The sequence below is a fragment of the Leptodactylus fuscus genome, chromosome 2 (assembly GCF_031893055.1).
Source record: "Leptodactylus fuscus isolate aLepFus1 chromosome 2, aLepFus1.hap2, whole genome shotgun sequence".
Taxonomy (NCBI): domain Eukaryota; kingdom Metazoa; phylum Chordata; class Amphibia; order Anura; family Leptodactylidae; genus Leptodactylus; species Leptodactylus fuscus.
Window position 1 is genome coordinate 199,977,954 of NC_134266.1, and position 26,998 is coordinate 200,004,951.

Here is a 26,998-nt window from a genome sequence, read left to right on the forward strand (position 1 = left end):
CTGGCCCATGTTTAGTCCTGTGAAATACATCTAAAGGAAAACTGGATAAGACTAAACATGGAGACGCAAATACATCTCCTCATCATATCTGTGGAGCAGAAAGTCTCATATACAGTATCTTCTTATCTCTCCTCTGGTCATTTGATTTTTTTTTTTATTTTCAGTTAACTTTATTAACAACATTAAAATTTTATCTAGAGACAAACAGCAACTTGTTGGAACGCTGTAGGTCTTCTGTAATTTTGCTATGCAAAAGTCTAAACCATCAAAAGAAAGATCGAAAACCACGGGTGAAATTCACAGCTATAATTGATGTTCCCCCACACGTATAATAGCCCTTTATGTCCCTATAAAGTATAACAGACCTCTTGGCCCCCATACAGAATAATTATCCTCCTTATGCTCCTGTATGGTACAGTGGTCCCTTATTTCACCATACAGTACAATGACCTTCTTATGGCCCCAAATAATGGCACCCTATGCCTCCATACAGTAAAATGTCCCCATATAATCGCCACTTTATGCCATGTTACGTAGGGTTCACTACACAAGTCTTATATGTGGGCTTTAACCAGGGGCGGATTGGGATCTGAAAGTGCTCCCATTTTATAGCCAAACTCATGACTCCTCAATCTAGAAGCTCTCAGGATTTGGACAAACTACAGAGGGGCCTGTGGCAGATGAACCATAAAAAAAGAAAAACATACTCCCTGGTACTATGGTGTTCACTGTCACAGCCCATTTGATCGCACACTCTACTTCGGAACTTATGCACCCCACCTGACCATTGAGGCCAATCGACAACCTCGGCCTTCTCTGGAGAGGGGCTGACAAAATATTTGAGTGATATCACCGGCCCCTTTCTGGTCATGTAGGGTGCAGGGAAAATAAAGTAAAATGCGCAACTGAAAGGGCTACAGAGTCATACACTAGACAGCTAAGTATGTTTTTTTTTTTTTCTTAATGTTACACCTGACGCAGCTCCTCCAGAGTTTTTCCAATTCCTGGAAATCCTCTTTAAGAATAATGTTCCATAGTGCACAAAGTATAATGTCTCATAGTAGCCCCTCCACACACTATCATGACAAACAGTAGCCCCTCTACATAGTGTAATGTCTCATGGTGGCTCCTCCACACAATCCTTTCATGTCCGACTCTGTGTCCGGTTCAAAAAAAAAACTGTTTTGCCATGGAGAGCATAAAACGCTGACTGGCGCTCACGGCCGGACACTTTTCAAACCCATTCAAATGAATGGGTTTAAAAGATGCCGGCAAGTTTTCATCTCCTGCCCTGTTTTGTGCAGGAAACGGAAATCTGCATAACGGAGTCCCGGGCGCAGATGTGAACGAGCCCTTAGCTGTGGCTAGGTTCAGATCTGTGTCAGAGTCTCTGTTGTAGAATCCGCTGCAGACATTACCAAAAATTGGTAGATAGAAAAGTCTTGCATAGGGACTTTTCTCTCCGCCGGTTCCAGTATAAAAATGACGGAAACCCAACAGACAACATTATTGTATATGGGGTCCACAGGTAACCACTTTTTTAGCTACCAGTTTTTCCGTTGTTCAGGTACCCTGGGGGAATCAAACGATGGGGAGCCCAGCGCAGTTGTGAACCTAGCTTTACATGGGTTCCACTTCTGTAGCTATAAAATCAACCGGTGACTACGACATCAGAAATGGAAAACTGGATGGAAGACCTGAAAGGTGACTCTTCCGCCTGGCACAAGTACTAGGGGTCAGGCTGTAGTATGCAAAGGATATACCTTAATCGGCACAAAAACATCACCTGGTGCAGTGGCAAATGGCGCAATAGAGTTCCTACTCTTTGTAATCATCACAAAGCCCTCTTTGTAGAAAAAGCTACATGGAAGAAGGTGCAGTGACTCAGCAGCATACATTTTAAGTCACATTAGCGCAATATACACAATGCAGCAAAGAGTCATCCTGGTTAAAGCATGTAAACAAATGCACATTATGCACTGTGATTTACCTCTCTTACCTTATCTCATGTATAAGCTTTAGATGACATCTGTGTTCATTACCTTTTTTCTGTTCCATTATCGGAGAGAAAGAATGGAAATGAAGTGTCACCACAAAACATACACCAAGTCCAGTCAACAAACCCATTCACTTATAATGGGCTCAAAGGTTTAACTTGAAGCTCCTGGACCCCAGGGCAAAATATGTAACTAGGACCTCACTAAGCATGTGCTGTCTTTAATGCTATTATGGTCTAGAGAAGCCTCTGGTCCCTTAACCAGTTGTTTCCTTTGCACCCCATATAACTACACCTCTGAATGGGTTAATCGGGTTCTGCTGCATTGTCCTTCATATTAATGGAAAACATGACAAATCTGTGACTCCAATGCAGTTGTGGACACCATGTGGAGTTTATGATTTTCCATTCATTCCGTTTATGTGGCTGAGGACATCAGTTGTTAAAGTAAACTGATGCTCCTTCTCCCATCCCAATGAAATGGTGGGCTTTAACCTCGGGAGCCTAAAAGATGGCTGCTGCTAATTCTGCTGGGTGTAGGTAATAAACAAGCTGTATTTACAAACAGACAAAAATACCAGGCACAGGTTGTTTTTTTTGTGGATTTTCTGTTTTGCTGAATCTCTCTTCACTGAAGTATCAACATATTCCGTTTCTAAGTAGGATTTCATGGGTTCTAGAAATAACTTGAAATCATGGCTAAGCAGTTCCTGCACAGAACAAGCCAGAGGATATTTATTTCTTTGAATTTAGCTGATGTTATATAGATCTGTGTTAACACTTCCAGCAATAGCAACATGCAATGTATATAGAATATTACTGCATACAGAGTATATAGCAATTTTCAGGATTTAACACTAACAGTCCATTTAAAACTATTTAAAGGGGTAGAACCAAGTTACCAAATTACCACAAATCCACAGTTGATGTAACACCTATAAGTTACATATCAATAGGCGACACTTTGCTGATCAGTGGGACCCCTTGATCCAGGGAACTGGGTCCATTTTCCCCATATAAATGTGCTTGCAGGTCTTTCAGGCACATCACCACTTTATCTATAGGGAAATGCCAGGGATAGCAGATTGCGATCTGCTGTTCCATTCAAGGTTTTTTTACCACATAAACGTCTGTAATGACTGTATAGGTGAAGAGATGTTCATTCTCAATGTGTAATTTTTATTTTGGTACTCATTGGCACTCTCCCACAGTCAGCTTTGATGGATATGGGAATCCTCTCTTATTATATCTCTTAGCCCAGGAGTCCTGGTTATGCAATAAAGGAAGTCTGTCGCTAGAACCCAGCACATCAACAATGCAGATAGATAGTTTAGGATCCCGGAATCAAACAGTGTGAACCAGGGCCTCAATATGACTGTTTTTGTCGTGCAAATGAGCACTTTAGAGAAATGAGGTTGTGGCTGTTGATCCAAAAAGCAGCAACATCCCATTTGCTCCAAAGAACTCATTTGGATATTGACAAAAACAGTGATGTCTCAATAACAGTCGTACTGATTCACAAGTGACCTATGCATCTGTGGGGCTGGACTGGTGTGCTGGGTTCTGGTGACAAAATATCCTTTAACCTGCAGCCTCCAGTGCTGGAGTCCTGGGTTCGAATCCCGCCAGGAAAAACATCTGCAAGGAGTTTGTATGTTCTCCCTGTGTTTGCATGGATTTCCTCCCATTCTACAAAGACATACTGATAAGAAAAAACTAAATATCCTTTAACATATAGTGCACAGGCCCCTTGCAGGCGGTCTGTGTGAGATATCATTCAGTGCCAGGATGAAAGTTATATATTCAGATTTGGCGTTTTTTCACCTCTCCATTCCTTATGGTGGTTTGGGGGGAGACAGTTGTGCCATAATGACAGACTATATTTAAGTTGGTCATAAAGTTGTTCTGTTATATATAAAGTGAGTTCATATATATGAATTGCTATTTTTCAGTAAGACGTCATACTAAGGATTATTGCTGATTTGTAAGTGGTCTGTTACTGCAATGTTCTGTGAATGTAATATGTTCTAGCTCCACCAAGTGTTTATTTAACAGCACTACAGCATGTCAACATTGTTTTGTTATGTTGGTAGGCTGACAAATCGAGAGGTTGCTTGCTTTATGTTAATATTATAGTTTTGAAATGAAGAAAACACCATGACCAAACAAAATCAAGTATATTAAACACACAAGACATATCACAATTTCTGTGTTATTTCTTTTATTTTTCTAACCATGTGACTTCTTAATGTTTTTTTTAATTTCTATTATTATTATAGCATGACTTACTATATATACCTACATATATATATATATATATATATATATGTGTATATATATATATATATATATATATATATATAAATATATATATATACATATATATATATATGTATAATATATATATATATATACAGTCCTATGAAAAAGTTTGGGCACCCCTATTAATCTTAATCTTTTTTAGTTCTAAATATTTTGGTGTTTGCAGCAGCCATTTCAGTTTGATATATCTAATAACTGATGGGCACAGTAATATTTCAGGATTGAAATGAGGTTTATTGTACTAACAGAAAATGTGCAATATGCATTAAACCAAAATTTGACCGGTGCAAAAGTATGGGCACCTCAACAGAAAAGTGACATTAATATTTAGTAGATCCTCCTTTTGCAAAGATAACAGCCTCTAGTCACTTCCTGTAGCTTTTAATCAGTTCCTGGATCCTGGATAAAGGTATTTTGGACCATTCCTCTTTACAAAACAATTCAAGTTCAGTTAAGTTTGATGGTCGCCGAGCATGGACAGCCCGCTTCAAATGATCCCACAGATTTTCAATGATATTCAGGTCTGGGGACTGGGATGGCCATTCCAGAACATTGTAATTGTTCCTCTGCATGAATGCCTGAGTCGATTTGGAGTGGTGTTTTGGATCATTGTCTTGCTGAAATATCCATCCCCAGTGTAACTTCAACTTCATCACTGATTCTTGAACATTATTCTCAAGGATCTGCTGATACTGAGTGGAATCCATGCGACCCTCAACTTTAACAAGATTCCCAGTGCCGGCATTGGCCACACAGCCCCAAAGCATGATGGAACCTCCACCAAATTTTACAGTGGGTAGCATGTGTTTTTCTTGGAATGCTGTTTTTTATTTGGATGCCATGCATAACGCCTTTTTGTATGACCAAACAACTCAATCTTTGTTTCAAATGAAGCTGGCTTGTCCAAATGTGCTTTAGCATTCCTCAGGCGACTCTGTTTTTGGCGTGCTTGCAGAAACGGCTTCTTTCTCATCACTCTCCCATACAGCTTCTCCTTGTACAAAGTGCGCTGTATTGTTGACCGATGCACAATGACACCATCTGCAGCAAGATGATGCTGCAGCTCTTTGGAGGTGGTCTGTGGATTGTCCTTGACTGTTCTCACCATTCTTCTTCTCTGCCTTTCTGATATTTTTCTTGGCCTGCCACTTCTGGGCTTAAAAAGAACTGTCCCTGTGGTCTTCCATTTCCTTACTATGTTCCTCACAGTGGAAACTGACAGGTTAAATCTCTGAGACAACTTTTTGTATCCTTCCCCTGAACAACTATGTTGAACAATCTTTGTTTTCAGATCATTTGAGAGCGGGCTGTCCATGCTCGGCGACCATCAAACTTAACTGAACTTGAATTGTTTTGTAAAGAGGAATGGTCCAAAATACCTTCATCCAGGATCCAGGAACTGATTAAAAGCTACAGGAAGTGACTAGAGGCTGTTATCTTTGCAAAAGGAGGATCTACTAAATATTAATGTCACTTTTCTGTTGAGGTGCCCATACTTCTGCACCGGTCAAATTTTGGTTTAATGCATATTGCACATTTTCTGTTAGTACAATAAACCTCATTTCAATCCTGAAATATTACTGTGTCCATCAGTTATAAGATATATCAAACTGAAATGGCTGTTGCAAACACCAAAATATTTACAACTAAAAATGATTAAGATTAATAGGGGTGCCCAAACTTTTTCATAGGACTGTATATATATATATATATATATATATATATATATATATATATATATATATATATATATTAGTGTTATAGCCTCCCTTTTTTACATTAGACCAAACAATGTACGGTAATAAGCTGAGCCCCATGGAATGAGCCAGGGTAGCATTCTTTTCTTCTTACCCTACATTATTAATGACATGAATTCTGCTGGTAACTGAGCAGTGAAGGGCCAGCACCCTGTCTATTACACTGTAAAGTCTGAATGTCATAAGAGTTGTGTATATCTGTATGATCCACCTTTGCAAAAGGACTTGACTAAGGACTGGACTTACCACTGTATTACCTGGGAACCATATTTTCTTATTGTATGGAGTATGTGCCAGGACTGTGGATTTGGAGACTGGGTCTGAGTTGGGGCCAGCTTTGGGTGGAGTCAGAAAAAGGTTGCAGATTGGCTTCAAGATAAAATGAATAATTATTTTAAATGGTATTATACAATTAGCGGTATTTTATGATTATATAGATCCATAGTTTGTTGCATATTTACTTTATCATGAATTCAGCAGGTTTGGGGCCCAGCCACCTACCCAGACCAGTCAAAGTGGGATTCCAGCCCAACAGAGAACTTCCACCTGGAGTTCTGCAAATACCTGCTCCATGTCCATCGCAACACCACCAACATGGCCTGCAGGGCTGAGCTAGGCAGACTCCCCCTATGGCTCATCATACAGCAGAGGGCGCTAGCTTTCCAGGCACACATCCAGGGGAGCAAGCCCGACTCCTACCACCACCAAGCATGGCTAAGCCACCTGAGCAAACCAGACACTCACCAACCAAACAACAGCCAACCACCAAACCAAAACACCAACAGACGATAACCAAGGCCGAAATAAAGGCGACCACAGAGGCAAACAGAGAGCGGTACATTGAAGAATGGAGAAACGAAATAAATAACTCCAAGAAACTCACCGTGTACCAATCCCTACAAAGAGACTACACCATGGCCACCTACCTGGAGAGAATACGCCACCCCAAGCACAGACAGACCCTGAGCCGGTACAGACTGAGCGCCCACAACCTAGAGATAGAGACGGGGCGATACAGGCAGACGTACAAGCCACGGGAGAACAGACTGTGCCAGCACTGTGACCAGGGGGCCCCAGAAGACGAGACCCACTTCCTGCTACACTGCACCAAATACTCAGCTGTGAGGGCCGTCTACTACCAAAGACTTTCTGCCCACATCCCAGACTTCATATCTGCAGACAAGAAGAGGAAACTCTACATCCTACTTGGAGAAGAAGAGGCCACTGTGGAGATCGCTGCCCAATACGTGTCCAGCTGTCACAAAATAAGAGGAAAATGAGACTCCACGGACTATTATATTTATCCCAATACCCCCGCCCCACCCCCACGTCACCAACGAAGAGGAAGATGAGACTCCACGGACTGTTATACCCCAAACCAACCGCCCCGCCCCACCCCACCTCCCCATATAACGGTCACCAACGAAGAGGAAGATGAGACTCCACGGACTGTTATACCCCAAACCACCCACCCCACCCCCACCATACCCACCACTCACCCACCCGAGTCCAACTCCCCCCCCCCCCCCCCACTTTACTAGCTTTGGCAATGCCAAATATCTATTCGGATGTGCCAATAAAGCTTTTTTTTTATTTTTTTATTTGATTTGATTTGATAACAATCTGCAATTAATTTATTAAATAAACCACACCTTACATCCCCTCTGCGTTGAAAGTTTATGCACTGCACTCTGCTCCGAAGCATCATATCCTGAATGTATGAAAATTTCCATTAATAAAATGTAATGTAATTTTATTTTCATATGAATTGTACTTCCAGAACATCTAGAGCTGCTTCAAGCCCCAGTAAATGTTTATTGGGATGTATATATATTGCGCATAAAACATTAACTTAAACAAAAAAGTGACCCATGTGAAATAAATCCATTCAGGTCAATAATGCTTACAACTGCGCTGAGTCCACTTGCTGATATATTATTGGTCTTGTGATAATATTTTTATCGTGTTTTTAGATAGTTAAATACAAATGATTATAAATATTCCAATTAATTAGATGATTTTTCATATAACTGTCATATGAAACTGCACGTAATACAACCCTTCAAGTTTTATAGGTTCGCTTGTAGGCCGTCTAGAGAACAGTTATATAATCTTAATTACAAGCAATATAAATCACCACTAATAAGATTTTTATTGGAACTTTTTCTGAATCCTAGATATGATATTAATAAGCTTATGCTTTTTCTGTGGTATATTGGAACATTGACTATTTCTAATAATAATCTTTTTTTTCCTCTTTTATTCCAGTCTCCTAAAGTCCACAGTTACCAGGATATGGAAGCTGTCCCCCTCCTCCTGAACAATGTGAAGGCAGAACCTCCGGAGGACTTGTTAGCAACCGACCATTATCAAACACAGACAGAACCAGTGGACTTGTCAATAAACAAAGCTAGATCCTCACCAAGAGGAGTGTCGTCTTCTCCACTTTCCATTACCACTTCAGTAGCCTCACCTTCTTCTAATTCTTCATCTTCATCCAGCCGTCCAGCTTCTTCACCAACGGTGATCACATCTGTACCCTCCACAGCATCTGTGCCAACAGTATTGACTCCAGGGCCCCTTGTTGCTTCAGCATCTGGAGTTGGTGGACAGCAGTTTTTGCACATCATTCATCCCGTCCCACCTTCTAGTCCTATGAACTTGCAGTCTAACAAACTAAGTCATGTTCACAGAATACCGGTTGTCGTACAGTCCGTTCCTGTTGTTTATACGGCTGTGAGGTCACCAGGAAATATGAATTCTACCATTGTGGTACCTCTGTTGGAGGATGGAAGAAGCCATCTTAAAGGTAACTACCACAGATAAGCCTTTAATATGGAAAAGTTGCTTATATTTCTTAAATATTGGATAGTATAATATGTTATGTAAACATAATTGTAGCATGAGTCCAGGGGATAAGAAGTCATCTGGTCATCCAAAGAAAAATTTCAAAATGGTTTCCATTAGCCTAAATTATATTGATATATTTTACATTTATACAGCTCTAAGTACATAAAATAAAAGCTGCCACATTGAATATGCAGTTTAGTGTAATCTGTGGGCAGCATGTTATAGAGCAGGAGGAGCTGAGCAGATTGATGTATAGGTTCTTTTGGGAGTAAAGGATTCCACGTGACCAGTAATTTATTCATTTATATATTTGCTTTTTCTTTACTTAGAATTAGTTATCTAGCCAATGGCAGTAATTCCATGTATGACTGGGAATACAGAGATCACTGTCAATCACTCCTAGGATCACCACTATGGCTCATTGACTGTTTCTAAGCATACAATGAATAAAGATTTAAATGAATAAATGACAAATTGTACTGAATCTTTTCCCACAGAATTATATATATATCAATCTGCTCCGCTCTCCTGCGCTATGACATTCGGCCTGCAGATTGCATTGCATGATCAATGTGGCAGGTTCACTTTAAACAAGATTTCTGGGACTTTAACATTGATGACTTTTCTTTAGGATAGATAATTAGATCAGTAAAGTCTGATACTTGGGACCCCTGTCAATTAGTAAGATATTGTGGCATTTGGATGCGCTCCTCTTCCTCTTGTCAGGAAAGTTGCATCACATCTATTGGCCACATGGCCATGCTGGATGGTGCTGAGCTGCAGTACCAAGCACTGCCACTGTACAATGTAGTGTGCTGTGCTTAAGGCCTCGTTAACATCTGCGTCGGTAATCAGTTTAGGAGAGTCCGCTTGGGGACCCCCACGAACAGAGTACTGAACGCATTTGCAAGCGGTGTGCAGTGAAAGCACATGAATCCCTATAGACTATAATGAGGTCCGTGTGCTTGCCGCGAGATCTCTGCAGGGAACATGCGGACAGGAAACTAGTTCACAATCTACTTTCCTATCCGCATGGACCCCGCATGGGGTCTGTGTGCGGTCCGTGTGCTTTCACTGCACACCGCTTGCAAATGCATTGGTTAGTCCGTTCTGGGGGTCCTCATGCGGACTCCCCGTACGGATTACCAAATGCATATGTGAACCAAGGGTAACAAGGAGTGAAAGGGTCACAGCACTTACCCAAATGCTGCAACCCCTTTATAATTCGCTAATATGTGGGGGTTCTAGGTCTTTCTTCTGCACTGAAATAATTCATCACTAAGCACAGGTGATCAATGTAATCATCCTGGAAAAACCTTTAAGGTTAATTTCACATGGAAGAATTTTTTAAAGGCTGAAATTCAGAAGTAGAATTTTTCCGCTTTATCTTATCAGTTGCTGAAACTGCTGCGAAATTCACCATTGAATTTGCAAATTCTGCATCAAATTCTGCCATGCAGTGTTTTTCCACCTCCTATCCATTTGAAAGGGAGTACTCTACCTGAAGATGATGATGAGCATGATGCATGAATATACCCATAGGGAGCTGGGAAGCAGTTCTCAGAAACGAATGCATTGTTAGAAAAGTACAAAGGAGGATTATATGAACAAAGGTGATCTGTATAGTCAGACCTATAGTAGGAGTCAAGTCTTTTGAAGGTATTCAGTTTTCCATCCCCTTTTAATGTATCTCTGTCCATTGCCTATGCTACAGTTCTTTCAGAGGCTTTAGGGCTAGTTCACACGTGAGTATAAGGGGAGGTTTTTGACAGCGGATTTCGCGTCCAAAACCTCCCCTTATAATGGTGGTCTATGGAGACCGCCGGGCTTCTGTTCTCCGCTAGCGGCGAGCTGCTGCTAGCGGAGAAAAGAAAGGACATGTCCTTTCTTCAGGCGGAAGCCGCGCTGTCTCAGTCGCGCGGCTTCCGCCCCCGGCAGCTCCCTCCTATGTCGGCTCATTCATTTGAGCCGACAGCAGAGGGTTAAGCCGCGACAGCGATGGTCGCGGCGGGCGGGTTTTGACAAGAGAGAGACGCGGCTCGCCGCGTCTCTCTCTGTGTCAAAACCCGCGCGGGCAGTTCACGTGTGAACTAGCCCTTATCCTTCCAATAAACCTTTAGCCCCTATTATATATAATTCACCAATGTTAGCCATTACTCATTGACAAATATAAACAATGCACAATAAACATTTTTTATAAAAGTTATGTATTATATGGTAAGCGTTGTATTGGTTTGTGTGAGGACAATGTCAATGGTGTGTTATTTAGCACAAATACTAGTTTTAATAACTATTATTATTATTATTATTCATAATAATAATAATAATAATAATAATAATAATCATTCATTGAACATATTGTGTCAGCAGTCATTCACCATGGAAGCTTGTATCGCATATTAAAGTAGCAGTAACCTGTGACTAAGATGTGAATTTTGTTCCTATATTTAGAGTAGGTGTAATGGATGATTTGTGCAGAGCTGGCAAAAGAGAGCTAGGGATAAATCATGACAAAGGCTGAGCATTAAACCTGGGGAATTGACTTTCATTTGCAGCTTTTTTCTAAAGGGAATATTCAGAAGATGTGTGTTGTGATACAATGTTAGAGATCGATTAATACCAACAGGAATTTTCATGTAATCTGAGGGAGCATTGTACTTGTAGTGCCAACCTAAGTGAAAACAGGGCTAAATCACTGTGGACATGCAGAGACATTTTAACACTAATTTCTCATTGCATATATAGACATGACAGTGTTTTTCCCTTTTTTCATTGAATGGGTTGGAAAGAGACCTGTCAATTCAACTGAGGTCTAGACTTCACTCCATGGTGTTAAAGGGGTGTCCAACTTTCTTAAAATATTCACATTCCACCAGTGAGTGAGGTCATCTAAAAATTGTGGGGGTTGAAGGGGCAACATGGTGGCTCAGTGGTTAGCACTGCAGCCTTGCAGTGCTGGAGTCCTGGGTTTGAATCCTGCCAGGAACAATATCTGCAAGGAGTTTGTATGTTCTCCCTTTGCTTGCGTGGATTTCCACCCTTGCTGCAAAGACATACTGATAGGAGAAAAAAAAGTACATTGTGATCCCTATATGAGGCTCACAATCTACATATATTTTTTAAAAAAATTCTAAGGGTTGTATTTCTATGGTGCCCAACTTGGCTAAGGTTTTTTTGTAGGCATTGGCAATGATGAGCATAAGTATGAATAGGAACGGTGCCACACTAGTGCTGGTGAACACTCCTGGTGTTCAAAGCATTCCTATGTAGCTTTAAATTTCTGTTTTATTCCTATTTTCCTTATTCCGTATTCCAAACTCCATTTTGTTGTAGCTCTCTATATAACTAAGCATACTGAGCAGTATGCTTATTTCTATAGAGAGCTACAACAAAATGGCGCTCCGACATGCGCAGTACTGCTCTGAACGGAGCGGAACCGCGCATGCCTGAGAACTCAAATGCAACAGCGAGATCTGACTGGAAGAACATCCAGGGAGGAGGAGGACAGATGGGGAACAAGTAATGGTGGGGTGTGAATAAAGGTATGACGTGGGGGGTGCTTGATGGGCTCATTTACATAAAGTAATTAACCAGGATTACAACAGAACAGCGGGGAGAATCGAAAAAAAAAGAAGGTAGTAGTAGAATAGCCTTTTTATAGGCTATCCAGGCATGTCTTTATCTCAAAACCACTGACACCAATGAGACAATCCCTTTAAGAGACTGATGTAGGTGACTGCTGAAAATGATGTTGTACAGTTAAATGAATTGTAGGCAGTAATATACATTTATATACAGCATTGATAATATATTAACTGTAGTTGATCTAAATAAAATATTCATTCCTTCTAATACAAAGATTTTTTTTCCATGTTACTATATATAGATGAAGTGTAAAACAGCCTTATACATGTTGTCTGCTTTATTTCACATTTGAGAGGTTACTGAAAACATGATTGAAGTACGGACCCCCAAGGCTATCTTTTTCACAGAATGTCTTTTATGTTTGTGTTTCTCAAGTGGTACAGTGCACACCACTGGGTTTGATGTGTTATATAAGTTGCTTCTAATGCAATGCTTTATGTTGGTTTTGAGAACAGTGAGTATACTGACAGCAGCGGTTACAGCATCACTATTTCATGTTCTCATATCCATTTATGACACTTAAAGGGAAGCTGTCACATCCAACGAGCAGTCCTATCTGTAGGCCGCATGTTATAAAGCAGGGGGAGTTGAGCAGACAGATATATAGTTTTATAGGAAAATATTCAGTCTAAGTTGCAATTCATTCATTTAAACATCTGCTTATTCTGGGCTCATTCTTAGTCAAGTGGGCGGTCCTTGTAGGAGTGTGTATACAATGTATGAATTGCACATTTTTCCCTATATATCTATATATTAATCTGCTCAGCTCTCCCTGCTCTATTACATGCTGTCTGTAGAGTTCACTGTATTTTCAGTGTCAGTGACAGGGTCACTTTAGGCAGTTTCCTCAATGGTGAATTAGCTGGAACATTCACATATCACATTGATTTACATTAATAGGCAGCAATAGAGGGCATAGAAGACTGTGTATTGGGACGTGACAGAATAGGTACTCATGGTACAAAGCCTTGCAGGAGAATGTGCTTTGTGCACTTAACAATCCGCTGAGAAGAAGAAATAAGCTACATTGGTTCCATTTACTGAGCTGGTGATTGCACAACATGTAAAGAAAGATGAAGCCCTGGCTTCCTATACATACACTACATTCTATCTATACACTGTACACCAATCTGGAAACAGCAGCCCGGGGGCACATGTTCTCGTCAAACTATTTTTAGGCCTCCCTTGATAAACTAGAAAACATTGCACAACTGCTGGGCTCTCACATCTGACAAATAAGTACAAGCATTGAGCAGTGTGTATGAACACAATAGACTTGCTTTCAGAGCTGGTATAGTACATTAGCAGAGCAGCTCCAGCAGTGTACGTATTATTGCACCGGACCTGATGTAGTTGTGTATGGAGGACCAGATTTTCTGGACATCCCCTATGAGCACTTCAAAGTTACCATCAGTAGTTATCATGTCACCCAGCATTTTGGGATGCCTAGAAATGTATGACGGTTGTCTATGGCATGGAGCCTCTAATAGCGACAGTATATTGTTCCAATTAGCTTGCAAAGGGTAAATTTTATTGAAAAAAAACCCCCTTTTTCTCTAATTCATGCATTACCCTAAGTGTTTACAACTGTGTCAGCTCTTTATTAGAATGCATAAACACACTCCATTAAATTGCGATGGGTCACTGAGTATTTCATTTAACATGCTTGTATGGATTATGTATGGCAAGTATGTACTTACATCTAAACAGCACAGAGCCATTAAATACAGCCACAAGGGACAGCAGCGCTTCCTATTTACTTGTTATACCACTATCTCTTATTTATAAGCGCACAGTCTGCACATTACAACCAGTCACTAGTAATTTATGCGTTGCTTTTTCAGCAGCAATATAATATCTGTTGAATAAATAAGAAGAATATAAGGCTATATACATAAGGCCATACAATTGCAGTTTACCTGCCAGATAACCATGCAGATATTGAAAAGCAATCCCTGCCAAATAACCAGATACTCTAAAATAGTCAACAGTGTTGGATGTAGTACCTTTTACAATTAAGGCTATTTTACAGATGTTCTCGTCAGGTGCAGAAGTCCTTACTAGTAACATATTATCATTTTATTCATACTTTATCTTTGTCCTACCTGGGACCTTCACAATAGCTCAGCTATTAAGCTTTTGTCTACACAAGACTGCAAGTCTCAAATGAAATATAAAAAAAACAACAAAAAACTTGCAAGTCTTCAGTGGGTGATACCTTTTTTTTAATGGCTAACTCATAATGATGACAGAATATGATGTTTCGAAGCTTACTCTGGACTTCTTCATCAGCTATATCTAAAAACACTTTCTGCAGGCTGCATATTTATGTATAACTGGACACATAGGGATAGGATTACAGGAGGGAGGGGGGGGAAAGAGGCTTATTACTATATACATATAAAAACAAATAATCAATTCCCAGTTCCCAGGTTCTTTATCTTTATGGCTGTCTTAGTTCAGTGATTTGTATAGAATGACATGAACCCAAGTGATGTATTCATTCCATTGTCCAGAGTCTTAAATAGGGTCATGCACTTGTATTCATAAATCAGTCGCTGTTTTCTTGATTTAAAATTCCAACTTAAAATCAAAATTTTCATGTCACTGGTGATATTATGATCTTCCTGGCAGAAATGTTTTGGCACAGGAAGGTCTATTCTCTGTTTAATTGTATGGCGATGTGAATTAATTCTCATTCTGAGTTTCTGGCCGGTCTCTCCAACATACAGATTTTCAGTGGAACATTTGGTGCACATTATCAAATACACTACATTAGGTGTGTTACAGGTGAACATACCTGGGATTTTATATTCCCTGTTAGAGTTTGGTATCTCTATCCTGTCAGTGGTCAGTATGTGAGGGCAGGTTTTGCACCTGGGAACGGGGAATTGATTATATGTTTTTATGTGTATATAATAAGCCTCTTCCCCCCTCCCTCCTGTAATCCTATCCCTATGTGTCCAGTTATACATAAATATGCAGCCTGCAGAAAGTCTTTTTAGATACCGTATTTTCCGGACTATAAGGCGCACATAAAAACCTACGATTTCCTCAGAAATCGTAAGTGCGGCTTATAGTCCGGTGCGGCTTATATATGGATGGAAGCGGCGGCAAAGTCTGCGTGCCGCTTCCATACATACATAAAAGGCACCGTAAGGGTGCATTCACACTACAGAACGCCGGCGTGTATCACAGCCGTACACGCCGGCGTTACAGCAGGGCTGCCGGACACTTCCTATTCATTTCTATGGGAGCCGGCATGCGAGCGCTCCCCATAGAAATGAATGGACAGACACTTCCCATTCATTTCTATGGGAGCTGGCATGCGAGCGCTCCCCATAGAAATGAATGGAAAAAAGCAGCCCTGCTGTCCGGCAGCCCTGCTGTCACGCCGGCCTGAAACAGACCGTGAAACTTACCCAGCGGTGCAGGGCGGGCGGGCATTCAGGCCTCCTCTTCCTCCGATGTTCCGTCCTTCTCCTCCGGTGCTCGCTGATAATGGCCGGGGCGCATGCGCAATATCATAATGCTTCTACTACGGCTACGCATGCGCCCAGGCCATTATCAGTTAGCGAGCGGCGGAGGAGGAGGACGGAACATCGGAGGAAGAGGAAGCCTGAATGCCCGCCCACCCTGCACCGCTCGGTAAGTTTCACATTCTGTTTCAGGCTTTTATTTTAAAGGGGGGGGGGGGGTAGTTTAATCTAACTTTTACGGTTGGGCTCTATCAGCATGATTTTGCTGATAGAGCCCCTCCTCGCCTGCCGAGCGCTTCCAATAGAAGCGGCTGGCACGCGGGGGGTTAAGCGGCCGCTGGCAAAGTCTGCCTGCCGGCGCTTTCAATAACATATAATGCGCACCGGACTGCACCTTATAGTCCGGTGCGCCTTATATATGAACCGAGACGGACTATAAGGCGCTCATGGGCAATGCGGCTTATAGTCCAGTGCGCCTTATAGTCCGTAAAATACGGTATATCTGAGGAAGAAGCCCAGAGTAAGCTTCGAAATGTCATATTCTGTCATCATTATGAGTTAGCCATTAATAAAGGTATCACCTACTGAAGACTTGCAAGTTTTTTGTTGTTATTTTATATTTCATAACCACTGGCTAACACGGTACAAAAACAAACATTTTCCTAGTCTCAAATGAGTGAGTCTCGCAGTAAATCTGGACTGTGTAAGAAAATAATCATAAGGGACATCCCCCCCCTTTATCAATTGTTCTGGGGATCGGGGATCACAATGGTTGGGCCCCTACTGTTCAGTAAGAATAAGCATAGTTTAGTGGTATGGAGTCTCTTACATTGATGATAAGTTTTCCTTCTTTTTCTTTCTTACACCCTCAAGTCACATTTACCATTTATAGAGCAGGTACCCTCTACCTAAACGTTGGAAGGAAGGAGGGCAGTGGCTGGAGATGGACGTCTTACACATCTGACCTCACCTGGCAAGTACTTGTGCACCTGAAGAAGAGCTTGTGGAGCTCGAACCGCTATGTGCAGTACATTTTTGTCCAATAAAGGTCATATACTTTATTCACTTTGTCGACACTCCAATCTGTGGACCAGAGAGCACAAACTTCCATCTCCAGCCGCTGGCCTCCTTCCTACTTACATCCTGTGGCTATAAAGAAGGCCATGCAACATACTGGCATCATGTTCTAGAGCAGCCGAGCAGCTAACAAAGAGTTCTGTTGGATTCAGAATAACTTGTAGCTTATTGACTGAAACCCCTGCTCATTCTTGAGTCTACTGTTAGAAAAGCATATTACATATGTTGTTTCTATGCTTAGGAGTCCAGTGGGTGGTCTTGCACAATGATTGGCAGCCTTCCCTATATGAACTTGTATTCAGAGATAGCAGGTAATCACTGACCACCCACTGGACCCCTTAAGATAAGTCATACACAATCTTTTACAATAAAACTATACAACCATCTGCTCCACTCATCCTGCTCTAAAACATGAGTCTGGTAGATCAGACCGCATGATAGCTTTGCAACTTATCACCTATCAAGAAGATTATGACAACGGAGTCCCATGTCCCCCATTTGAATGGAACGAAATTCATACATGCATGCTGCCATCAGAGTCTATCAAGATAACCTAGCATTGTACTTGGAGAGACTGTGAATGGAGTGACAACACGATGCACAACTCGTGCTGTATTTAAATGGCGGGGCAGGATCTCCCTTCCAGAAATTTGTAACAAATTGTAGTTTCTTACTACACTACACACTACACTACACTACACTACACTATACCCATTCGTTATAAACTTATCCTTATACTGTATTTGTAGGTATTTTACAAATTAGACTTACAAGCAGGTTCCCGTCATGCAGTACTGCATGCTACAATGCGGTTTTCTAACTATAGAGCAGTTTTTTTTTTTTAACTAGCAGAGCAAAAAATTATAGCTCTATGGAGCCCAGAAGATGGTGCCTATAGGAGGGTATATAGGAGGCTATATTATAACTGGGGAGCTTCTAATAAGCCTTATTATGATAGTAGACAGTACTGTATGACAGTGGCGGATCCAGGGTTTGCGGGGCCCTGGGCAATTGACTTTGGCGGGGCCCTACGCGCAGCGTGCCACAGCAAATTAGTCCCCGCCCACTTTTATGTTGACTCCGCCCATTCTCATTCATTTTTCATGTGATTCCACACAATATAATCCTCCTACAGTCACCCGTAAATTATATGTCCCCCCTCCATCTCTCCCCATTTTCATATACACCCTTCATCGACCCCTAGTTTCATGTCCCCCCCTCTATCTCTGTCCCCAGTTTCATGTCCCCCTCTCAATCTCTGTCCCCAGTTTCATCACGTTCTCCCCCTTCATCTGCCCACAGTTTAATGTCCCCCGTCTCTGCCCCAGTGTCATGCTGTTCCCCCCTCCCCTTCATTTGCCCCCCAGTTTCTTTGGGCCTCCTCCATCTCTGTCCCCAGTTTCATGCCGTTCTCTCCCCACCCCCTTCATCTTCCCCAGTGTCATGCCGTTCCCCCCTCCCCTTCATCTGCCCCAGTGTCACGCTGTTCCCCCCTCCCCTTCATTTGCCCCCCAGTTTCTTTGGGCCCCCTCCATCTCTGTCCCCAGTTTCATGCCGTTCTCTCCCCACCCCCTTCATCTTCCTCAGTGTTATGCCATTCCCCCCTCCCCTTCATTTGCCCCCCAGTTTCATGGGCCCCCTTCATTATGTTCCACCTTAATATTTAATACAAAACAAACACACTCACCTTCTATCACTCACCTTCCATCGTTCTCCTGACGCTCCTCTCTCTCACGCCAGTCACATACGCGATGCAGGAGCTGTGACCTCAGCTCCTGCTTAGCTGCGGCCCGGCTTGCGTGTGTAAGCGTGATGTGATGACGTCATCGCGCCTACACACGCAAGCCGGGCCGGAGCTTTAAAGCAGGAGCTGAGCTGACAGCTCCTGCTTTAATCGCGTATGTATTCAGCTCATCGGCGGATGGACGCCGATGAGCTGAAATCGTGACAGGCAAGTGCCGGGGGCCCCCAGAGGCTCTGTGGGCCCCGGCACTTGCTCGACTATGCCGAGCTGACCGGGACCATTTTGTTAGGGCGGGGCCCTGCTAAGCGCGGGGCCCCGGGCGGTTGCCCGGCTCGCCCGGCCCTGGATCCGCCCCTGCTGTATGTCATACGTTGCTTAATTTGCTGAATTTTCATATCTTGCTGGAGTTAATTTTTGTATAAATTCATATACAAAATGTACTTTTAAGTTCATCCCAAAATCTGAGTTACTGCAACAAGGGACTTCAGTGACTGTTTTTAATATATCTAATATACAGTTCACCATACACTTACTATTTTTCTTTTATTTTTCTTCAGCACATGTGGATCCCCGGGGATTGTCTCCCAGACAGATAAAAAGTGATAGTGATGATGACGACCTGCCAAATGTAACCTTAGATAGTGTCAATGAAACTGGATCTACAGCTCTTTCCATAGCACGGGCAGTACAAGAGTAAGTATCATATTCTTACACTGAGATGGTGATGACCATGCCTTCTGAGGCTTTGGGAATTGGAGACTCTACTGACCGCAGAGTAACCGTAACGGGAATGTTTACTGTCACTAGATAAGAGATCTGCAGTGAAAAAAAAAGTATTTTCAGTGATCTTTTTTGGCAGATCTGGCTTCTCATTGCCCTTAGTTTAGGAATAACTGAATTTAGACTTGCATGTCCCCTGCAGTTGCTGCACTAGCTCTGCCACAGCAGGAGTAAGTTCATAGTGGCTCTCTGTTTTACCACGCACTGAACTCTGAGTGGGTATCCCTTCTATGAAATGTATATGCACTAACAAAGCATGGGGCAGGGGTCACATCTACTGGTATGGGTAGTATATGGAAAGGGGTCACATCTACTGGTATGGGTAGTATATGGAAATGGGTCACATCTACTGGTATGGGTAGTATATGGAAAGGGGTCACATCTACTGGTATGGGCAGTATATGGGAAGGGGTCACGTCTACTGGTATGGGCAGTAATCAAATCAAATAGGCTTTATTGGCACGTCCGAATGGATATTTGGCATTGCCAAAGCTAGTAAAGTGTGGGTGTGTGTGTGTGTGTGGGGGTGGAGTCGAGGGGGAGAGTATGGGGGGGGTGGGGTGGCTGATTTGGGGTGTAGTAGTCCATGGAGTCTCATCTTCCTCTTAGTTGGTGACCGCTCTATGGGGAGGTGGGGTTGGGTGGGTGGTTTGGGGTATAACAGTCCGTGGAGTCTCATCTTCCTCTGGTTTGGTGACAGCTGGACACGTATTGGGCAGCGATCTCCACAGTGGCCTCTTCTTCTCCCAGTAGGATGTAGAGTTTCCTCTTCTCATCTGCAGATATGAAGTCTGGGATGTGGGCAGAGTGTCTTTGGTAGTAGACGGCCCTCACAGCTGAGTATTTGGTGCAGTGTAGTAGGAAGTGGGTCTCGTCTTTTAGGGCCCCCTGGTCACAGTGCTGGCACAGTCTGTTCTCCCGTGGCTTGTACGTCTGCCTGTGTCGCCTCATCTCTAGGTTGTGGGCGCTCAGTCTATACCGGCTCAGGGTCTGTCTGTGTTTGGGGTGGCGTATTCTCTCCAGGTAGGTGGCCATGGTGTAGTCTCTTTGCAGTGACTGGTACACAGTGAGTTTCTTGGAGTTATTTATTGCGCTTCCCAGTATATGGGAAGTGGTCACATCTACTGGTATGGGCAGTATATGGGAAGGGGTCACATCCACTGGTATGGGCAGTATATAGGAAGGGGTCATATCTACTGGTATGGGCAGTATATTGACGATTCCTTAGTCATCTCTAGAGATGAGGCCCATCAGTTTGTTGCATACAGATCTAGCACTTCTGCTATTGGTTAAACTGCTGTAGCATGATACTTTATTACATAAGACTACAAAAAACAACAAATTAATATTTTTAGTAACCTTGGATTGCTTTTTGTTGTTTTCCGTGAATTCATATTATGCAGCTGCAGTTTAATCAATTTCACAAGTTTGCTATATTATTATCTTATTATCTTATTAATAATCAAGTTAATCTTAGGTTCACATCTGATGTGGAGTCAAATACTGTGTCACTTCTTTATTTATTACTTACTGAACACATTACATAGAGTTATTTTTACTGAGACATTTAGGAAGCCAATTAGTGGTAATAAACTACAGTTATTAGCATCATTAAGAAGTATTTACCTGTACTTTATAGAGTTGAGGTTTTGGCACATATCCTACAGCGGGGCACCGTTTGATTCCAAGAAGAGCCAGGTCTATTGGTAATTTAGTGTCTCCTATTGTTTGTAACACTATGTCGGTGTATTCTAAGTTTAGTTGGCTTGCTACAGTAGAACCATGTAAGTGTGGTGTAAGATGATGTCGATTATGTAACTACTGTAAATGACGGAAGAAAAAAGTGCAGCATACAGTCCTTTATCAATGATGCCTCTACCCATGTACTTTATTTGGCTACTTGTTCAGTGTGCCAGTTACAGTACATGCCAGAACAATGCATGTCTAATTTGTCAGGACTATCCCAACTTTTTTTCCTGTCATTAAAACAATGTCACCTATTTGGAAATTTCTGGCATAAAAGGGTTAAGCCCCCTAAGTGGAGTGGGAACTGGGAGCTTGGTATTCACATTAGAGAAGCTTTTGGTTTTTCCATCTGGATACTAGAACACCCAAACTTTGAATAGTAAAATCGACCTACAGTTTTATTGTGGCTTATTAATGTTGCTTGAATATACTATTTGTGGCCATGTACAATGCATATTACAGCATATTGGGGTCATGCCACAGAATATAAAATGTTTTTGCTGCTTTAGTTTGTACTTTACTCTTAGATTGTAAGCTCCTGTGCGCCCGTTGTGTGAAGTGACTATTTCTTTGTACTGTATCTCTTTGTCTGTACTTGAACCCTACAAATTGTACAGTGCAGCAGAATATGTTGGCGCTATAGAAATAAAATATATTATTATTATTACTTTAACCATGGCATGAACTGGTGAATCGGTTAGAAACGCATTGGTTTTAATGACATACATCCATTTTCTTAAATCTCCATGGAATAAATTTATAGGTATTGCCTAGGTCTATACTGTACTTGCATAACCAAAACCATTTCCTATTTCATTGTATGCACTTGCTTCACAGTTTTCACACTAGTATCAAATGGGAAAATAAAAAAATCCAATAAAATTCCCAAGTAGTGAATATTGAGTATTCAGTAGAATATCAACATTACAGCACAGACCAATGTATCACATTTTAGATATTGTTTATGTATTCAGTACTTTTGTTCTACACAGCAAGCGCTCCACCTAGTGGCTACATTCATTACTACAAGGATCATACTATAGTCTAGATGAGTATCTATTAAGTCACCTGACTGTTTTGAAGAAAATACATTAAATACATATAGACACGTCCTTTCCTTTACATAATTGATTGCTGAGGAAACCTGAAGTATGACAAGAAATATGGCCACAATAATGAATGATGAAGTACTAAGATATAATATTAAAATATGTTCTTTTGTTCGTTTTAACTTTACTGAATGGTTGTCTTTCACCCATGCATTTGGAAATGTGTGAATTTGCCCTTTGTAGTGATAGCTACAAACAATGTAGTTATATATATTTATTGCTACTATAGATAATGTAGGCTACTAGTCGTCCTTAGACCTGAATGATAGACTGCAAGTCCTCGCGGGCAGGACCCTCTAACCCACTGTGCCAGTGGGTCATTGTTAGTATCATGTCTGTTTGTACATTTGTGTACTGTATGTGAACCCTCAGATGTAAAGCACCATGGAATTAATTTTGCTTATTATTAATAATAATAATAATAATAATAATTAATAAAAATGATTCTGACACTAAATTTGTTGCAAGTGTTCTAGAAGAGAAAGAGAAGACATCTCTGACTTAAAGCGTACCTCCAGTTATACCTTTCCATAAATCAATAGTACAGGTTAAAATATGAAACTTATATCTTATTAACTCTTTCCCGACATCTGCTGTAAAAGTACGCTGTACGATGTCAGGTATTTAAATATGGCAACTACCATTGCCACTGGGCATTAAGGTCCCTGGTCCCTCGATCATAACTGACCGAGACGTAATGTCCATTCAACAAACTTGTAAAAGTATGTTTCCCATATGGTGAATGCCATAGTAGGGAAAAAATCAAACTGCCCAACCATCGTTTTTCACTGTTTCACCTCACTTACAAATTTAGAAAAAAAGCAATCAAAGCATTAGACATTCCCCAAATTAATATAAATAAAATGTACATCTTACCCCCCAAAAGAGAAACCCACAGGAATATTAAAAACAAGATACTGGTGTCAGAATATGGGAAAAACAGGAATTTTTTTTATGCACAGTTTAGGATTTTTTTTTTTAAACTATATAAAATTTGTATCCATGGCATTGTACTGACCCATAGAATACAGGTAACATGTATTGGCTGCACAATGATAAAAAATAAATTAAAAAAAAGATATGGGGTTATTGTAAGTCAATAATAAAAATTAAGGAATGTGTTGGGAAGGGGTTAAAGCAATATGTTTTCATCTCCACTTTTCAGGGAGTTACTTTCTCTATATTAGTCTATGTAGAGAGGAAAAGAGATAAAAAGACACTGATATAATTTTTGCTGATACACTCTATTCCTTCCTTTTTATTGTAGCACTGTTATGTTGTAGATAAGAGGCTGTGAGAGCAAAAAATGAGGCAATAATTGAAGTATCCAGAAGGCAGGAGAATCTTACTCCCTCCTCCCCTCTCTATAGAGGTCTATGTGTGAGGCTGAATACGGAGATGAATATAAGGTACACATAACAGTCAGACTGAAGATAAGTGGCAGGAGAATAGCTTAATAAGTGCTGAAGGAAACAGTTCTCCTTAATAAAATATATTACAAAGTTTCTTATTTTCACCTGTATTATTAATATATGAAACATTGTTTATAACAGGAGGTAACACCATGAATGGTTGGCATGCTCTGCTGGGAACAGAAGGTTCCATTGGCATCACTTCAGTAGAATCTGATAACATGAAGTTTGTGCCCAAGAGAAAGAGGAGACCAAACATATAATCTGATTTCTAGCAATGATATCAGCGGATCATCTCTCTCTTAATAACTTGTAAAGTGATATAAAGGGGTTACATACAAAGAGCTCACAAAATCTAATTTAGATGTTAAGCTTACACCATGAACCTCCACAGCAGAGTAGAGGACAGCAGTGAGAAGAGGTTTCAAGAGGTTTTCCCATGAACATAACTGTATTGAAATTGGCAGACGATTAGAAGTCACACATTTTTGCAAATATAAATAATTAAAAAATGTTGCAGAGTTTTAAATTTTTAAATTATGATGGATCCTTGGATGTGAAGAGCTCCGTCCTGAGAACTGTAGCCGCTCCTGTATGACTGTAGCCAGTCCTTGCTCTCTTTATGTCTTGACCCACACTGTGTAGACAATGGTAGAAGAGTAAGGCTAAGGCCCCGCATTGCGGAAACGCAGATTTTTTTTTGTTGCAGATTTTACTGCAGTTTACAGCAGAGCCAAAGACAAGAATGGCTACAAAAGGGATGGGAAACATATAGGACGTTCTTTTACTTCTCCCTTCTGCTCAATCCATTTCTGGCTTTGACTCAAAAAACTGCAGCAAAATCTGCAACAATAAAAGCTGCGTTTCCTCAATGTGGGGCCTCAGCCTAAAGGGGTTTTATAGGCTTTTAGTTTTTTGAGAGGTTTTTAGTTTCTTTGTAAAGCCTTATGCTAGTTTCATACCTGCGCCTGGGTTTCTGGAAAGCTAATCCACTTAAAAAGCAGTTACAAGTGGAAACCTGCACACAGTGGCGGATCCAGGCTTTGCGGGGCCCTGGGCAATTGACTTTGGCGGGGCCCTACTTACCGGGAGGTCTGGGGGTATGGAATACCCCCCAGGGGAACGGGGGGGTCTGGGAATCCCCCCCCCCCCGTTTTTTTTTAAAAAAATTGCCCTAAAAATGCCCATAAAAGTTTTTGAGGCATTTTTTTAACTAGTTAGCTGTGTTTGACCAACTGGGAGGAGGGAAATGGGCCAAGTACACGGGAGTGAGCCTGTTCCTGTGTCTGCACCACACATGTGACCTAGCGTCCTGCTCACAGATAAAGGAGGGGGGAAATGAGTGAGGTATGTGAAGGCTGGGGGACTGGTCTCACCATCTATTTATAGAGCTGTATGTCTGATGCCTAGCTTCACCTATAATTAAAAAAAAAAATGTTATCCTGCACACCCCCTTTAATGTTCCCCAGGCTATTGGCTTCCATCACTGCACTCCCATGGTTTAATGTCCTCCTGCAGTGACCCCCATTATTTAATGTCCCCCTCCAGTTTTCTCCAGTTTAATGACCCTCTTAAAGAGGACCTTTCATCACTTTGGGCAAATGCGGTTTTATATACCGCTAGAAAGCCGACTTTCATGATCTGTTCCCCATGTGAAGAGCTATCGGTGCTGGTACCGTAGCTCTTCACAATCAGAAGGGGCGTTTCTGACACTCTGTCAGGAACATCCTTCTTCACAGCAGTGCCTATAGCACTGTACTGTGAGAGAGGGGAGGAGCGTTCCTCCCCACGCTGCTGTGAAGAAGGACGTTCCTGACTGACTGTAAAGAGCTACAGTACCGGCACCAATAGCTCTTCACCTGGGGCACAGATCATGAAAGCCGACTGGCTTTCTAGCGGTATATAAAACCGCATGTGTCCCAACCCAACCCACTCTTTAATGTCACCCACATTTTAAGTGCCCCTTTCATCTGCCCCCCGTTAAATGTCCCCCTCCATCTCTGCCCCCAGTTTCATGTCCCCCCTTCACCTCTGCCCCCAGTTTCATCCCCCCTTCAGTATTATATACTTCACAGTGGCCCCTCACACAGTATTATATGCTCCATTTTAGGCCCCGAAACAGTATTATATGCTCCACTTTGGGCCCCCACACAAAGGGTTATATGCACCACAGTAGACCCCCACATAGTATCCCACTCAGTATTATATGCACCACAGTAGAGTCCACACACTCAGTATTATATGTACCACAGTAGGGCCCCACACTCAGTATTATATGCACCACAGTAGGGCCCCACACTCAGTATTATATGCACCACAGTAGGGCCCCACACTCAATAATATATGCACCACAGTACACCCCCACACAGTATCCCACTCAGTATCATATTCATCACAGTAGGGCCCCCACACCCCGAGAATTTTACTTACCTGAAGTTCCACATGACATGTCCCATGAAGAGCAGCCAGCGTCCTCCTCCATGTTCTGGCTGCAAGCGCTGATGACGTCAGTCCCTGGCAGGCGCTGCATCAGTCACTCTATAGTCCGTGCAGGCTGTGGGCCGTGCGACCACAGCCTGCACTGACAGCTTTCAGCGGTATGTGCATTTGCACATATTGCTGAAAGCAACGATCGCTAACTAATGGGAATTCCAGTACAGAATTCCCCGTTAGTTCTGTGCTGGGGCGGGCAAGTGTCGGGGGCCCCCAGAGGCTATGTGGGCCCCGGCACTTGCCCAACTATGCTGTGTGCTGCCGCTGGCAATGCGACCTGTGTTTCGGGCTATGCCGCGGGGCCCCTCCGGGCGCGGGGCCCCGGGCGGTTGCCCGGCTTGCCCGGCCCTGGATCCGCCCCTGCCTGCACAACCCATAGGCTATAATAGAGTCCATATGGGTTTCTGCCTGAAAAATGTGGAGAAAAAAGTCCTGCTTTCAGAACTTTTCTCGGCGCATTTTTCAAGTGGATTCAGGGACGGAAACCCTGAAAGTGAAATAGGCACAGGTGTGACCCTAGACTTAGTGAAATACATTCCATCTGATATCTCATCCATGGGACCACATTGTTCTGAATGGAAACAGTGA

The 26,998-nt window shown here is 42.0% G+C and overlaps 1 protein-coding gene across 3 annotated transcripts in view; it reads left to right on the top strand.

Moving 5' to 3' along the window:
• The window catches only part of KLF12 (KLF transcription factor 12), a 152,507-nt gene that overhangs the window by 108,799 nt on the left and 16,710 nt on the right, over positions 1-26,998 (top strand). For all 3 annotated transcript variants that reach the window (XM_075265422.1, XM_075265423.1, XM_075265421.1), the window contains exons 3-4: positions 8,344-8,884; positions 19,428-19,563. In XM_075265422.1, coding sequence (XP_075121523.1) covers positions 8,344-8,884; positions 19,428-19,563 — 677 coding nt within the window. The remainder of the gene's footprint in view (positions 1-8,343; positions 8,885-19,427; positions 19,564-26,998) is intronic.